Below are 17186 nucleotides of genomic sequence, written 5' to 3' on the forward strand. Positions count from 1 at the left end.
ATTTGGTATTGGAGTAATCCAAAAGTAATTGAAAGTAGTCAAGTTAAAGTAACCCTACCCAACCCTGGTAATATTTTACCACCAAATGTCGCTGTAGTGTGTGGTGCAACCAAAAAACAAGTGCAACCAAGCTCAAAGTATTAACTTTTTAGAAAACCTTAACCAGAAGTTATATTACATTTGGATTTATACAGAACAAAAATTGTGAAACATCAACATTTCTCATTTTAAAAATGACAAAGAATATAGAACAATAAACCTCTACAAAATCCCAACCCCCCCAAAAAATATATATCTAGCTTTTACAACTTTCCAACAATTTAATTTTTAGTGGAGTAAAAGCTTCAAATATAAGAAACTTTTCCATTGTACAAATGGTTTGTATGATAAAAAACTAAAGAATTTAACTGTTCATTTCAGTTAAACATGTCATATTGTGTATTATTATTATTTTTAATTCAGTGTATCTATTAATTTATGTCTTCTATGTATTTCTGCAACACATGTTGTCCACCTTGAAAGTTGTTAACTGTGTATTGTTGTTTGATTGTCTGATGTCAATTTAGTCGGCAATGATGCAATGTTCAAAAAAGGAAAAAAAAGGAAAAAAGCGCAAGTAAAAATACCAGATAGAGAGACTCAATGTGACAAAACTGCATCAGTTTTCATCTCATTTTTACATCAGCCTTTCACAAGGTTTTTGTTTTTTTGGGGGGTACCCTATTGTAGCAAGATGGCGGACAACTATTTCAGCTCCCTGTCAGTGATCCTCTTGTTATGTTAAATAAATACTAATTTCTTGACCAATCTCATCTCATCTCATTAGCTGCACCGCTTATCCTCAGTAGGGTCGCGGGGGTGCTGGAGCCCATCCCAGCAATCATCAGGCAGTGGGCAGGGGACACCCTGAAGTGGTTGCCAGCCAATCGCAGGGCACACAGGGACAGACAACTCGCTCGCTCATTCACACCTAGGGACAATTTGGACCGGCTAATCCACCTGAAATGCATGTCTTTGGAATGTGGGACGAAACCGGAGTTCCCGGAGGAAACCCATGCAAGCACGGGGAGAACATACAAAAAAAAATGTTGCAAGTGTATCGTTAAGCTTGTTTGTAGTCAGGCGTGAAACAAAAGTAACTATCCAGTTATGAGTAAAAGAACAGGTACTAATTTCAAAGTAGATATTTTTTAAAGGGACACTGTATCATACTTGACCACTAGATGTCACTATATTGTGCAGTGCAACCAAAAACGAGTGCTACAACAAACACAAAAATAAAACAAACTACAGAGACTCAATGACCAAACTGCAACATTTTCCTTTATATTTTTACACCAACTTTTCACAAGGTTTTTAGTTTTAAGGGGTACATGCATAAACAAGATTGCATAAAATAATGACAGAATTTTCAATTTGAGCCCCATATTTTGTAAAACGAATACACAAATTAAAAAAAACGCATGCTCATAGGACAGTTCATATAGTTTTCCTTGTTATTCAAATCGAAATTGTCTGAATGGATTGCATTTCTGGTCCCATAGAAGGCACTAGACTAGAAGCACCAAATGTCCCCTTAACGATCCGAATATTTTAAAAGGACATTGCACTTTTTACAAGTGATCATCTGATCCTCAACTCCACCAACTCCCTATTCGCTTCAGTACATCGACATAAAGATACAAAGTTTATCAAATCCCAAACCCTTTGAGCGGAATTAAAACCATTATAAATCCAATTTATTTTCCTTGGCAAAAAAACAGAAGACTAAATAAAGCCAGGGTGTGCCTTAAAGGCATACAGTATGACAGCCTGTGCTCTACCTTGCTCATATTACAACCTGGAAAAACAAGCTCTCCTCACACAGGCAGATAACAGTCCACAAAACAACACGTACCAGCAATGTCTGTGCAAACTGCTGCGATCCATCCTTCTTGCATGAAGACAGAATATCAACGCACTCTTCGTTTGGACCCAGAAAATGTCCAGAGAGTGCTCTATGTTCATGGGACCACTTTAAAGGCGAACCTGTGCAGGTAAGTTTAACGTGTGAACGTGATAACCGGCGCACTTTTAATTATAAATGACCGCTTGCGTCATGTTTTCATAAGACAAAATTGTATGTGATTCCCACCAAGAATTTAATTGAGTTCTATATTTTTTTGCAACTTGCTGCGGATGTGATCTATCCAATGAACCGTACATAGTAATTGAGCCTACTTGATTCCCTTTTCAAGTTGTGACATGTTGTGCTGCTGAATTTGTGGTTACAAAGTAAAAAGAAAAAAAATGTTCTCCAGAGATATACTAATACCAAGCTTGGTATTTTTGTCCAAACTGCACATTTTTACTTGCACGGACTGGAAAAAATGGTTCAACTCTATTACATCGATACCACGTAACAACCATCTTAACCAGACATAATACTTTTTAGCAGACCGCAAAATGTCTGCAAACTCTGTACTTCATACTTTGTCTATTAACTGTATACATCTATAATTGTTTTTTTTTTATTAATGACTACCTGTTATCTAAAAAGTTTTGGGGAAGCATGGCTCAGTTAGTTGTTGTTTACTGTGTTGAAATGTTTGCCTTGTATGCTTTAAAATCACTATATAAGTGTCATATCATTTTTGTAGGAAAATAAGACACACTACAGGAAAAAAATGTTTTCCGTTTTCACTAAAATGTTGATATCATGAATGCTATTGACAGGTCACGTTAGGGCAGGTGCCAATTACAAATACGTTTTTTGAAAAGGGACAGTGTGTGTTATTTGGCGCTCCTAGTGATAACAAAAAAAATGTTCGTCATTCAAAAAGTATTATACAAAAATATAAATACATGAATTATCATATCAGAGTAATTTTTTAAAAATTACTCATAGATTGATCAAATTTGCATTCATTTATCAAAACATGGGCCTCATTTGGAGAGAGCTGACTTAACTGTCGGCCATCTTGCTGCCATCTGCACCTAAAAAGACAAAAATCTTATGAAAAGCTGCGCAAGAAATGAGAAGAAAAATCGTGCAGTTTGCTAACTTTGAGGATCTGTAGTTTGTATTTTTTCTTAGGGTTTTTAGCACTCGTTCCTGGCTGCAGGACACAATACAGTGACATGTAGTGGTCAAATAATACACACTGCCCCTTTAAGGTACTGTCGAACTTTGAGTTACAATGTATTATACTGGTCAGACAATGACACACTCCCATATCCAGCAGATGGTGCTAAAGTTGAAAAGGGGGAACTTTTCTTTCTTGATACGAAATGGCAGTAGTTCATTTGGTAACATAATTGATAAATAAATAAGCAGGGTTGGGTAGGGTTACTTTAACTTAATAACTTTCAATTACTTTTTGATTACTCCAATACCAACTATGCTAATAAAAGACAAAATAAACTAAATATGAATAAAATGATGACTCACAACCAGGGGTCATCAGTAATTGATTTTTGGAAAAAAAATTAATATTTAAGTGCGAAAAAATTAAAATTATTTTTTTTGCGGCAAGGCCAATTAATGGGTATTTATTGGATTTCTAGCCATTAATTGGTAATTTAATGGTATACTAGCCGTGTCAATATGGTCAAACAAACTGGTCCCTCTAATCTAATCTAACCATTTTTTCCTTCGGTCCCATAACCGTGCGAAGATTACAATCAATACAGCGTAGTAGTAGTGGTGTACAACGTGTGCGTATGGGCATCCACGACGTACGTGCTTGAGGCAAAACGTGAGCCAATCAACAAGCCCGATTTTGTCCCGACCAATAAAAAGCTGCTTTGCAACCACACTATGTACGTACAGCTACCGTGTTTCCCCGAATATAAGGCCGGCCTTACTTCAAAATCATCGTCAAAAATTGAGGTTTTGAAATAAAAATATGTGCAAAAGTAATACATTTTCGCTAAAAATTTCTTAGAAAAGCATTGCCGTTGTTAAATAACGTTGATATCTACGGTTTTCATAGGTAATATGAGCCTCTTATTTGCAGGAAGGTTGAATTTCATTTCTCATAAAAAGCTGGGCCTTATATTCAGGGTGGGTCTTATAATGGGGGAAGCACGGTAGCTTACGCGTATGCATGCACTGTCCCGATTGTGCGTGTATGTGACCTTGACCGCATACGAAATGCTCGCGCGGCGTGAAAAGTTGCACGTTTGTTGACGCAATCGACTAACAAAAAACCCGAATATTTTCGCAATTAATGGGTTGCAATAATTGCTAATTATTTAAATTTTGCAATAAATGGATTTATGAATTTAAGCAACCATTCCATTAATTTTTCGCAATTAATGGCATTAATTTTTCACCAATCATTTATTGCTGACCCCTGCTCACAACACGTAGTAAGGTTTCTCTCGTGGCTTTGATCTCTTTGATCTCCGGCAAAACAAAATGAAATTAAATCCAAACAGCTTGCCGACATCATTTTTGCCGTTCCATGTATTCCGTTACTCCCCAAGCCTGCACAAAATTTAGTAATTGTATTCATATTTAGTTTCTTTTGTCTTTTATTAACATATTTGGTATTGGAGTAATCCAAAAGTAATTGAAAGTAATCCAGTTAAAGTAACCCTACCCAACCCTGCTTATTTATTTATCAATTATGTTACCAAATGAACTACTGCCATTTCGTATCAAGAAAGAAAAGTTCCCCCTCTTCAACTTTAGCACCATCTGCTGGATATGGGAGTGTGTCATCGTCTGACCAGTGCATGCACACAAATTACATTATTTAATTACAAAACAAAAAAAGCACATAACATGAATACCAAATTATTGTGCAGTGCTGGAAACGTTTTTTTCAGTTTCTTGTTCCAAAAGTGAGTGAAAGAGAGGTCATGGGATACAAAATATCGTGTATTTGGGAGAGGGAGGATGTCAGACGATAATGGGAAGGAGTAAAGTCCACTTTACTGACCAATCACAGCCTTGGGATTAACTGCAGGCTTGTCACAGCCTTTACTATTCACTAGTGAAGTTGAGTGGGGGGCAGACGGCCCATTGTGAGGGGACCCACCTGCACTGAGTGTGTAGTCACTGTCAGGAGCCATGATTCGCCCTCGCACCCTCAGAGTAGATTATGATAAAACTAAAAACATTGTATGTGTGGTTGACTCTACGCTTCACATATGCTTGCACAGGTAGGACAGAAATCAATCATTTACAAATTTGACACTTTGTAATAGTTTCTGGAGCTATGCCCAATTTTGGTACATGTGATGTGATCCAAAGAAAGGTTCTGTGGACAGACAATGTTCTGGTTTAGGGTTATTTTTTGAACAACTTGAGACTGTTTTGTTTGCACACTGTATCCCATGACAGCTTTGTTTTGGTCTCCTAGGTACATTGGTGGATCTCATACAAGAAATTGAAAATGTTTGCTAAATTAAACCTTAAAGAGACATTTTGTATTATTAAGTGCATTCCAGTGGTAAAAACCTCTATTAAAAAACACAGTATATATTTGAAGAATAAGCAAACATACATGAACTATCATATTACCATGCATATTTGTAAATATTCATATGTCAATTTTTTTTTTATTCATCTCATCTCATTAGCTACATCGCTTATCCTCAGCAGGGTCGCGGGGTTCGTGCTGGAGCCCATCCCAGCAATCATCGGGCAGTGGGCAGGGGACACCCTGAACTGGTTGCCAGCCAATCGCAGGGCACACAGGGACAGACAACTCACTCGCTCGCTCATTCACACCTAGGGAGAATTTAGACCGGCCAATTCACCTGAAATGCATGTTTTTGGAATGTGGGAGGAAACCGGAGTGCCCGGAGGAAACCCACGCAAGCACGGGGAGAACATACAAACTCCGCACAGGAAGTCTATTTTGCATAAAATGAGGCTCACGTTGAGGGGGCTGACATAGTTTTCCGCAATATGTTTTTTCCACAAAAAACAAAACTTTGGGAAAGGCTTGGGAAAAATGGAGGATGAAAATGGTGAGGTTTAGTCGTTTTGAATCTCCCTATTTTGCATTCTCCGTTGTTGTTTTTTTTTGTAGTGGCAATTTTTGGTTGCACTATACAATGCAGCTACATATAATGATTAAATATTACACAGTGTCCCTTTGAAAATAAAACCTTTTCCAATAATGGTAACATGGTAAATGGACTGCATTTATGTTGTGCTTTACCAGTCACTGAGGAGCTCAAAAGCGCTTCACAACACACTTTACAACCTACCCATTCACACACACACACACACACACACACTGATAGGAGAGTCAGCCATGCAAGGCGACGACCTACATATCGTAGGCCTATGTTAGTTTATCATGTAAAATCCATAAAAATGTGTAAAACAGTTCAAACGAACTTTAGTCCAATATTCTAATACGGGGTGTCAAACTCATTTTCACTGAGGGACACATCAGCGCAATGGATGTCCTCAATGGACCTGATGTAACTCAAAAATGTAACTAAATGTATTTGGTATGTAAAATAAATGTAGTTTCTCTTTCATGTAAAGTAACTCAGAGATTATTCAGTATTTAAATCACAGATGTTACAGTTGCAATGAAGGTATGGCAAAACACATATATAATATGCTATAAATGAAATATAGTGATACCCTTACATACGAGCCAGTTGAGCTAAAAGAAATTTTAGATACAAAATGTCTGTTGAGAAAAATTTTCCCAGACATACAAGAGAAAATACAAGTTACGAAAATATCCAGACATTACCGCTGGAGACCTGAACATTAAGGTTATCTTATTAACATCTTGTTTTTTATTTGTTGTTGTGTGTTAAATCAGGTGTTGCATGTGTTTTTAGTGGTCAGAAAGATGGATGGATGGGAAGAAATTATTTGTTTTTTTTAAATTATTTTGTATCAGGAAAATTCACTCACGATACAAGAAATTCTTGGTATGAGCAACGTCTGGAAACAAAATAAACTCGTATGTAGAAGTATCACTGAGTAGAAGTATCACTGAACGACTGAACAATTATTTTGACACATGTGTTTTATACATTCTTTTACAGAAACATAAAAAAAACATTGGTACATTTGAATTTCTATTCTAAGTTCTTTTGCAGTTGCTAATATCCAATGTTGTTTTTCTCTTTTTTTATGTGGACATAGAAGGCAGAGCTAGTCAAATGTAGATGCTGCTGCTGGTGACTCAGTAAAACAGGCCGTGTATTGTTGCAGTGCAAACACCAGAGACTTTGTTGTCGTAAAGAATCGCGTCTGCCGTGCCAAACGTCAGCCGACGCAGCACATCCGAGCCGAGACAGGATTACCCGGCAAAAGCAAATCGTCCGCTTGTGTGAGAGGGTCGGTGGCCCAAAATACATTTTGCCTCCATCTGTGTCACCTCACCTGCCATTGCCACCGGGCCTTCGTGTTCACATTCTGCTCAACACTGCTAAGAATGTTAAAGCAAGTGAGAGCATGTTTAGTTGAGAGAAGGTCCCATGTGGGGGTAATCCTCACCACAAAATGTCTGCCTCAGGTTAAGAGATATCATTGGGGGATAGGACGCTATCTGGTGTCTGTTGTGCAAACAAGAGGACACCAAAACACTGAAGGCGCCTTCCAATCAGGTTTTGCAACAGTTACACTTGTTAAACATCCTTGTTTACCTATGGTTGTCTAATGCGATGTGCCTCTTAAGTATTATTAAACCATCTGTCTTCCACAATACGTAGTTGCACAAATATCAGTCAACTAACGGTGTAAATCAATTAAGACCAGGGTGTTTTTTAATCAACGTTATTTAACATTGTGGTGGTGACAGTTTTAGGTGTGTTTCTGAAAAACAGTTATCAGTTAGTAGTTACTTTATTTAAAAAGAAATACAGCAACCCTCAAGATTACTGACACCTAGTGTTACTCTGAAAGTAACTAGTTAAAAATTACTCTATATATTTGCCTCGATTGCCTATCCCCTTAAAATGACTTTAAGACATCCACATGATATCAATGGACAATTCATCATATCCATTACACAGCATCATCTCCAAACAGAAGAGCAGCTTCAGTGACAGAATGCTGTCACAATCTTGTTCCACGGACAGACTGAGGAGATCATTTCTTCCTCATGCCATGAGGCTCTTTAACTCCACCCGGGGGAGTTAAAGCCCTCATTAAACCACACCCCCAAATTGCATATTACCGTATTTTTATTACTGTGTGTATTTCATGTAACACTATCTAAATACTCTATATTAACACGTTACATTGGGTATTTATGTATTATATTCCTTTTACTTTTTTATTGTTTTATTTTCAACACAAGGATACGGCTGGAAGTGTGAATTTCCCTACAGGGATGAATAAATCTATCTATCTATCTATCTATCTATCTATCTATCTATCTATCTATCTATCTATCTATCTATCTATCTATCTATCTATCTATCTATCTATCTATCTATCTATCTATCTATCTATCTATCTATCTATCTATCTATCTATCTATCTATCTATCTATCTATCTATCTATCTATCTATCTATCTATCTATCTATCTATCTATCTATCTATCTATCTATCTATCTATCTATCTATCTATCTATCTATCTATCTATCTATCTATCTATCTATCTATCTATCTATCTATCTATCTATCTATCTATCTATCTATCTATCTATCTATCTATCTATCTATCTATCTATCTATCTATCTATCTATCTATCTATCTATCTATCTATCTATCTATCTATCTATCTGATAAAATAAATACAAGAGGTGTACACCAACCTGTAGAAGCAGTGAACCCTTCATATTTCTTGTCCTGTGAAATCTTGAGCGCTCGCAAACAATCTCTTCGCGAAACACTCTTTATCCATTTTGTCTACTGGTGACAGACAACCAAATATGGACAATTAATTGACCCCCTGATTTCAGTATTTTTTTCACAGTTGTGATTTTGGCTTGGATGCGACTATATAAGGTAGGGAGAATGCTTCCATGAGGAGAAATTCAACTTTCTCCTACTCTATGCTTGAGACAGCACCACCTTAACGGTATTGAGTTTTACTTTTTGGGTAAAGCCGAGGATCCAGGGATTAAAAAACAAAGCCCAGACTGTCCGACTGAGAGAGTGTGCCAGAGAGAGAGAGAGAGAATTACATCGTTTAGGCGGCAATGCAAAAGCGTGGGACACAAATTCTCCTCACAATACTGTGTGAAAAACCCTGTGATATGAATTGGCCAATCGGCATCGGAGATCTCAAGTCAAGAGGTGCCGGACGATTGGCGTGAATCTTGGCTGACCCCGCCCGCCCTATGCCCCCGCCCCAACAACCCACTCTTTTTTTTCCTTTTCTTATCTTTCTTTTTTTTATTTGAAAGGCCAATCGGCTTGAGTCGTGGCTGACCGAAATGTTCCTCAGTGGTGCGGGATGCATCCGTTGTTGTTGTTTTTTAATCTGATTTTCTTTAATAAATATTTTTCCCAATCTTTTTTTTTTTTTTTTTTTTTTTTACCTTTTTTTTTGCAAAGGAGTGAACCAGTAATAACTGAAGTGCGTACCTGTCAACCTATACGTTTTTGCTGTCCAAAGTTCGTTTATTTTGCATTTTAAGACGTGTACGACGTACAAGAAAATCTGTACGGAAAAACACAAATTTGTCAATGATGGGAACCATCCGGTATACACCGACTATCACGAAACGGCAAATCAATCAAGTCTGAGGAGTTTGCCGCGGAAGCCTCTATCTCGGTATCGTTTTTTTTCGTTGCAAACAAAGCGAGCGGTTTGATGCTACTGTGCGCATGCGTCTGCAGCCTCGGGATTTCTTATCATGCATCATTCCGCAAAAAAAATATGGTGTACGATTATTTTGTATTTTGCACGGGAAAATACAAGTGTACGGGCATGGAGCCGTGGAGGTTGACAGGTATGGAAGTGCGAAGTAGCGAGGGTCTGTGTTGTTCAGCAGACACTGGAATTCGTGACATGCATTGAAAAAGTTGTGGATGGACGCAGTAATAACGCAGTAATAACCCTCAGTAGAGTTACGAACTTTGATTAATAATGTGTTACAGTACGAATTACCGACAAAAGTAGTTCCATTGTGATGTGTTAGTTGCCAACACCAGTGTTGGTAAATCTAAATAAAGCAACCGAAATAAATAATTGTTTCGCTTTCTGCAGGAGCGCACCACCCAACTCCGAATTCTTCTCAGTAAAATGCACCCCCAGCGTCAAGTACAGTATCGTCCCGCCGAACCAAGTGACTTCTCACCACTCCCCTATCGCACTCAGTGAAGCATCCGTGCTGCTCATCTCTATGAGCAACGCTAGCCAACATGAGAACGACAGTAAGGTAACAGGACTGAAGATGCGTCTTATTGGCAGATAATTTTGCAGATTTGAGGCATCATTTGTCTATTTTGCTGTATTTTGAAACAAAACTTCTAGTAAAGTAGGAAAAATCTACCTACATATATAATTTTATCATACCCAAATGATCTGAGATGATAGTTTTTTTTGAATGAATAAAACTTTTATTCCAAACATAACATAACAAAGCAAAAACAAAACAACAAATCTAAATAAAAACACACAAATAATGTTACCCTACATCTTCGAAAGGGATTAGAAAGAAGCATATGCTTATTAAATCCTACCCCCAGACTTTATTAAAAATGCATCCCACATCTAGATCCCCGGTGTATTTGCATGTAAAAAGCTAACTTAAGTGTATACATATTTACATTGGCTCTGTGGATACACATTCTCTTCATTATCATCATTATCATCATCACCATCACTACTTCCATCACTTATTTTACCATCATCATGATCATTATTGCTATATTCGTACATTTTCAGCATATTGTATAATTAGTGTATCCATTATTGGGTGCTCATGGGGAAACTGATTTCTAATGTTTTTATTTAGCAAATAAATAATTCCTGAATTAAAAAAGATAAATATTCTGCAGTCTTCCATTTTAGAGAAAGTATGTTTATTTAAATTCTACTTAAATAATTTTGCTACAAATCAGAATAAAAACTTAAAAACATAATAGCATGAGACGGATATTGTTCTCATTTAAATAGTCATAAAAGCAAAGAAATAATTATTTATCATGTCAGACGGTGTTGTTAATTTTAGGAACTACTTTATTGCTCATATTTTTAAATACTGATATGAAAGTAAATATTGTACAAAAATGGTTTAATATACTAGTTGAAGGATCTGCAAAAAATAGCATTTTCCATTTTTTTCCTCATTTTATATTTTGGGGTATTTGTCTGGTAAAAATGAAGTAATCTCTAATGTTAAACATTGATATCATCTTTAATAATTATTTTATATTTTAATAATAAGCAACCCGAGAACATAGTGTGATTATTATTTTACTCAAATAAACAAGTTTAAAATTTAGGAAAAAATTTATAAAAATATGTAAAATGTTATTAATTTGCTTTTATGGGAGACAGTGTATTTTTAGGCAAACAGTTTTCCATTATCCATTATCTGCACCGCTTATCCTCAGTAGGGTCGCGGAGGTGCTTGAGCCCATCCCTGCTATCTTCGGGCAGTGGGCAGGGGACACCCTGAACTGGTTGCCAGCCAGTCACAGGCACACAGGCACAGACAATTCATTCGGTCATTCACACCTAGGGACAATTTGGACTGGCCAATTAACCTAACATGTATGTGTTTGGAATGTGGGAGAAAACCAGATTGCCTAGAGGAAACCTACGCAAGCACGGGGAGAACATGCAAACTCCTTACAGGAAGGTTTGATCCTATGACCTCAGAACTGTACCTCATTTGCGCTAACCACTGCGGTGCTTTGCTGTCCGTAAACAGTTTTAATATTTAATTTTATCAAGTTAAAATATAAAAGCAAAAAAATACTCAGAATGAGCAAAATTATCTGCCAATGGTGCAATGAATTTTTGTTCTTTTTGTAGTATGGTAACAAATTAATGCTATTATATGCAAACCTCCGTTGTGTTTTTATTTCACAAGCTCACTGTCCGATATTACGGGAAGAATAAAGAAGTTTTAAGCAATGCTATTTTGCACCTGACAGCACTTGGTAGGTAAAACATTCCAAAAAACACATATTTGATCATATTGTGTCATTTACGTTTGTATTTTTTCACATGTAACCCGCTTGTAGAAATTTCGCTTGACGTGGATGCTGACCGCGATGGCGTTGTGGAGAAGAACAATCCCAATAAGGTGAGTGCAAAGAGGCAACACGAGTTATTTGGGTAAACTAAGTTAGTCAATCCTAGCTTTTTTACGGTCCTTTTCATTTAAAATGTGTAAATAGAGGCTAGGAAAGGTTACAAGAATTATCACAAATAGAATGAAAAATGTTTTAACTATGTGTGTTGTATGGCTTAGAAAAATCTGAAAAGAAAATAAACACTATTACCATTTACCAAGAGATGTAATTTCACGTTTGCCTGTCAGATCTACCGACCATACCGAAACCAAATTAAAACTGTGACAAGTGGATAAAAAGTGTCAACCTTGTCAACTCAAAATATTTAGGTTTGTTTTTCAGGACTATGTTTTATTATTGAGCTTGAATTAGTAGTCTACCCCCACACATATAACAATCACAGATGACATCTTTTCCAAGCTTAACACATTTATTCACAAATAGGGAGGAAACAATTATTTAGATTTTTGGCATTTGATGTATTAACTGGTTTATTTTAAGAGTTTAGTGAGTTGAAAATTTCACATGAACCAACTCATCATACTATGATAAGTCAAGTGGGACCCGTTGGTGCGTGGCGAGTCTTAATAGTGTCACAAGCCAGGAACGGAGACATGACCCAAAAGCATTCGTTTTACTCAGTTTTATGTAGAAAGAGAGCAGTCCGATGAACGTCGGTCACGGGTAGCAGATTACAGGAACGCGGAAGTAGCACTTCCGTGTCGAGCGAGGGGAGTCGTTGACAGTGAAAAAACAGGTCGATGCCCAGGATGGGGGAGCCAAACAGAAACGGGTCCAGAAAAGAGGTTGGCAACAGGTATCAGGCAGGAAACAGGGCAAAACAGGTCGATGCCCGGGCCGGAGGAGCAAAAACATAAACGGGTCCAGAAAAGAGGTCGGCAACAGGTATCATGCAGGAAACGGGGCAGGATAGAGTCAGGAGTCACAAAAGTTTGCCTAGCGTGTAGCGTAGGTTCACAGACGGAAGTTTAAAAAGAGTCCAACAGCAAATCAGGTCCCGCGGCTGTTGGTGCCCTGAATCAGTAATCATGACAAATAGTCCGCGTCACATTTTTAGATTTGGACACATCACAAAGTGAATGTCTATTCCCTGTTACCAAGTAGTTCAGTCCACATTGTACACAATTACTGCCCTCTAGCAGCCGGAGAAAGTATTTAGTTTGCCTTTATTCTAAAAATGATCACTTTTCATTAAAACGACCCTGAGACCTGCTTCAATTTTTGACATACTCAGAAATGTATGGCTGGCCTTATTAAATCATCCAACAGGCCGGGTCTGGTCTGAAGCAAAAAAGAACCCGTAAAGGCAAATATTTTGAATACAGGTGTGCCAAAAAGCAATGATGTAACAAGTCACAAGCATGACTAAGAATTCAAATAATACTTTTCAACTTCTACCATCTGTGAGATGATTTACTGCATTTTTACCCGCAGGTCAATACCAGAGGAAGGAATGTTAGAGTAGGCCTACAGAGATGGGTTATGGTAGTAGACATAATTATCAAGATACTACTCCTTTACTGTGTCTACTTTTGCTGTTAGGGATGCTGGAAGTGGGGTCGCGACGGACATGGGGCCATTTTATTGGTAAACTGTGACTCGGAGAGCCGCTATGCCAAGAGACTCGACGCTGAGGTGGACTACATCTCTAAGTTGTCTGGTAAAGAAGACTTCTCTTTTTCATCAGTTAACATGAGTTAGTATTTTGAAAGCAGTACATTGTATACGAAAGGAACCCTTAGTGCTCGGCAGTTGAGGTATTTTTATTGCAGTTATTATTTAGTTGCATTACTTAAGAAAAAAATAGTTTAGTTTAAAATCAAAAGTCAATTAAATGGTTACGTTTATTTAAATGCTGTTATAATGGGCAGAGAGGGTCCAAATGCAGATACACGTGTCGAGTTGACAGTCTTTTGATGGGGACAAGGTAAGTAAAAAAAGGCGCTCTTTAGTGATAGGAAATTGAATGAGGGTAACAAAAACACTCTCCAAAAGTGCACTGCTTAATAAATACAAAGTCTTGCTAGTCATCAAAGAGGCGTCGGGGCTTGTAGGAGAGAATTGCGAATGGGGATGAACATCCACGATCCGACCCTGGGGAACTGTCCAAGCTGTACTCAAAACATGGAGTTTTAATGAGTTTACATTGGGTATTTATGTATTATATTCCTTTTACTTTGTTATTGTTTTATTTTCAACACAAGGATACTGCTGGAAGTGTGAATTTCCCTATGGGGATGAATAAAGCACCTATCTATCTATCTATCTATCTATCTATCTATCTATCTATCTATCTATCTATCTATCTATCTATCTATCTGTCTATCTGTCTCTGTCTGTCTGTCTGTCTGTCTGTCTGTCTGTCTGTCTGTCTGTCTGTCTGTCTGTCTGTCTGTCTGTCTGTCTATCTATCTATCTATCTATCTATCTATCTATCTATCTATCTATCTATCTATCTATCTATCTATCTATCTATCTATCTATCTATCTATCTATCTATCTATCTATCTATCTAATGAGCACCAAGTGTGCCTAATCAGGTAATAGTAAAACCAAGAATTATCATTTGACTCACACCTTTAGCCTCAAACAATAGAATTAATGATAGTATTAGCAAGGTAACAGCAAATCGAGCTTTCCGGATTTTTTTTCTCTTTGCATGAGCTTTTTTTTTATATTTTTTTTATTTATTTTTTTTTTTTTTTTATAATGGAGGATTACCTATTCATTGATGCTTTACTCAAAAATAGCAGCGCATAGATTTCATTTATAAGGTAATTCATATGTTGCTTTCTTGCTCTGCCGAACGAATGATAATCAAGGCTTATTTTAATTTAGTTATAAAATTTACTGCACCTCACTAGACACAAACCGTATGAACAATAAAAATAATGAACCATGTTGATTTCAACAAAGGACAAAAAGTAGATTACGTTTTATATTGATTTCAACTAATTGTGGCACGTTGAGTTATTAAACCACGGAAAATGACTCAATTATTTGTATACTTGTTTAAAAAACAACTTATTAAAAGGGAGTGGTTTGGATCGTGATTGCTGAAAACAAAAATACACCGTTCTGGGGGTTATTTTACCCAATACGACCACAGTTTTTTTATGTTGTTGCAGACAAATTAGATGATTCTTGGGGAGTTTTGAAACAAATTACCAATACGAATACATTTTTTGGGGGTTGAAATAAATTGACCTGTTTTTTTGTGTCTTTTATAGAATAAAATTCAATTTTTGCTTTGTTTTATATGACATTTAATTTATTTTAGGGTCTTTTTTTGACACATTTTTTGCAGTTGTTCTTGTAGAAGAGCCAAATAGACTGGGTCAAGTTAAGTTAAGTTCTTTATCGGTCCACTCTTGACCCAAACTTTGTGAGTTTCCACTCAAGTGATTTTGAAATAGAGCTAGACAAAATAGCAGTAGTCCCGTTCCAGGTTGTTCTTCCTGAGCATCCCAAGAAAGTGGAGTCACAGCTCTGGAGTTGGCAGTTCAAGAGAGTAGAAGTTCGTGACTGCATATCAAATCTGCTATCATTTTTTTCATTTCTAAAGTATTTAACTCCTTTATAAGTTTTCTGTGATCCACAGGTACTCCATCTTTCATTCCAAAAACAGACAACCCTATCTAATTGTGTGGATTTTCTTTGCTCACCTACAGATCTGAGGGACATGTCTGAGATGGTGTTGCGGACTCGAGGTCCTGCCAAGCTCCCTGAAGGCTACAAGCTCACCATGCACATTTCTCAGGGTGATGCAGAGAGTGTCAGGGTTTACAGGCACAGGTCTCACTCCTACAACAACTTCCTGCGTAAGAGAAAACAAACAAAACAAAAATGATTCCTATAGTTGTGTGAGTTCTAGGAAGCATTAACCGTGTTTGTCTGCTCCAGCCGGCGTTTCGGGCGGTTTTACGAGAGTGCTGAGCAGCGAGGTGCTGTCCGGGCAGGTGCCATATCTCGGGGGCGAGATGACGTTTTATGTGGAAGGTCTCAGATTTCCAGATAAGGACTTCGACGGGCTCATCACTATCAACCTTAGTTTACTGGAACCGGTCTGTAAAGTAAGCTGTGTTCAGTGTTAAAGCATTTATTGGAATTTAAAAGATGAAAAGTATGATTCCAGGCCACCTTTTTGCCTTTATTACCAGGGTCTCCCTGAGACACCCATTTTCACAGACACTGTCGTCTTTAGAGTGGCACCGTGGATTATGACGCCAAACACCCTGCGGCCTGTTGAAGTGTTTGTTTGCAGGTGAAAAAAGACAAATATTCACAGCAGCTCATGTGATGCGATGGTTATATTATTAATCTTGTTTTCTTTGTTCCTGCTTAGCACTTCAGATAACTACTGCTTCCTGAAAGAAATGAAAAGTCTCGTGGCGAACAGCGGCTACAAACTAAAAATCTGTCACGAGTATATGAACAGAGGCGACCGCTGGATGCAAGTAAGAAAACAAAAGTTGCTTTTTTAATTGGGTGTTGATTAAAGTGAAATCCTAGGGATAAAAGATGAAATTGTCCACACAAGCTATGGGAGAGCTAGATAAGTTACAAAACAAGTCCGTACTTGAAATTAAACCTGTGACCTAAGTATTTGAGGAGAAGGTGTCACGGTTGCCATGGCGACCAATTGGGCCGCCCTTGTGGCGTCAGCTGCGGTTCGTTGACAGATTGGCTTTCCGTCTATTTAAGCTCAGTGCGCTTTCTCTTCCGTTGTCAGTCCGTCAACGAACCTCTGCCCCGCAAAATGTGGGTTTTGACTCGGTTCTGTTTCCTGTTGGCATTTTCTGTCCGGTATTGTTCCCGTTTATTTTGGTTCCGTCTATCATTCTCTCCAGTTTTTGTTCCCAGTCTAGTTTGTCCTGGTTTTATTTGGATATCCTGTTTCAATATCATTCCTTCTGTCCCGTCCTGTCCGGTATTGATCATTTCACGCCAGACTGCTGCCTAACATGCATGACTCCCCATTTCCCGTAAAAT

General features: G+C 37.6%; 1 protein-coding gene across 2 annotated transcripts in view; it reads left to right on the forward strand.

Annotated features, from left to right (window-relative positions):
• The window catches only part of padi2 (peptidyl arginine deiminase, type II), a 29813-nt gene that overhangs the window by 1144 nt on the left and 11483 nt on the right, over positions 1 to 17186 (forward strand). The window contains exons 2-10 of one of the 2 annotated variants that reach the window (XM_088338945.1): positions 1868 to 2036; positions 10135 to 10306; positions 11969 to 12038; positions 12123 to 12184; positions 13737 to 13854; positions 15866 to 16015; positions 16098 to 16267; positions 16355 to 16458; positions 16540 to 16651. In XM_088338945.1, the coding sequence (XP_088195071.1) occupies positions 1903 to 2036; positions 10135 to 10306; positions 11969 to 12038; positions 12123 to 12184; positions 13737 to 13854; positions 15866 to 16015; positions 16098 to 16267; positions 16355 to 16458; positions 16540 to 16651 (1092 nt within the window). In that variant the 5' untranslated portion in view covers positions 1868 to 1902. Of the gene's footprint in view, positions 1 to 1867; positions 2037 to 4995; positions 5152 to 10134; positions 10307 to 11968; positions 12039 to 12122; positions 12185 to 13736; positions 13855 to 15865; positions 16016 to 16097; positions 16268 to 16354; positions 16459 to 16539; positions 16652 to 17186 lie in introns of those variants that run through there. The other variant, XM_088338946.1, reaches the window with a different exon arrangement.

The sequence above is a fragment of the Urocampus carinirostris genome, chromosome 6, assembly GCF_059441175.1.
Source record: "Urocampus carinirostris isolate Australia breed hairy pipefish chromosome 6, RoL_Ucar_1.0, whole genome shotgun sequence".
Classification (NCBI taxonomy): domain Eukaryota; kingdom Metazoa; phylum Chordata; class Actinopteri; order Syngnathiformes; family Syngnathidae; genus Urocampus; species Urocampus carinirostris.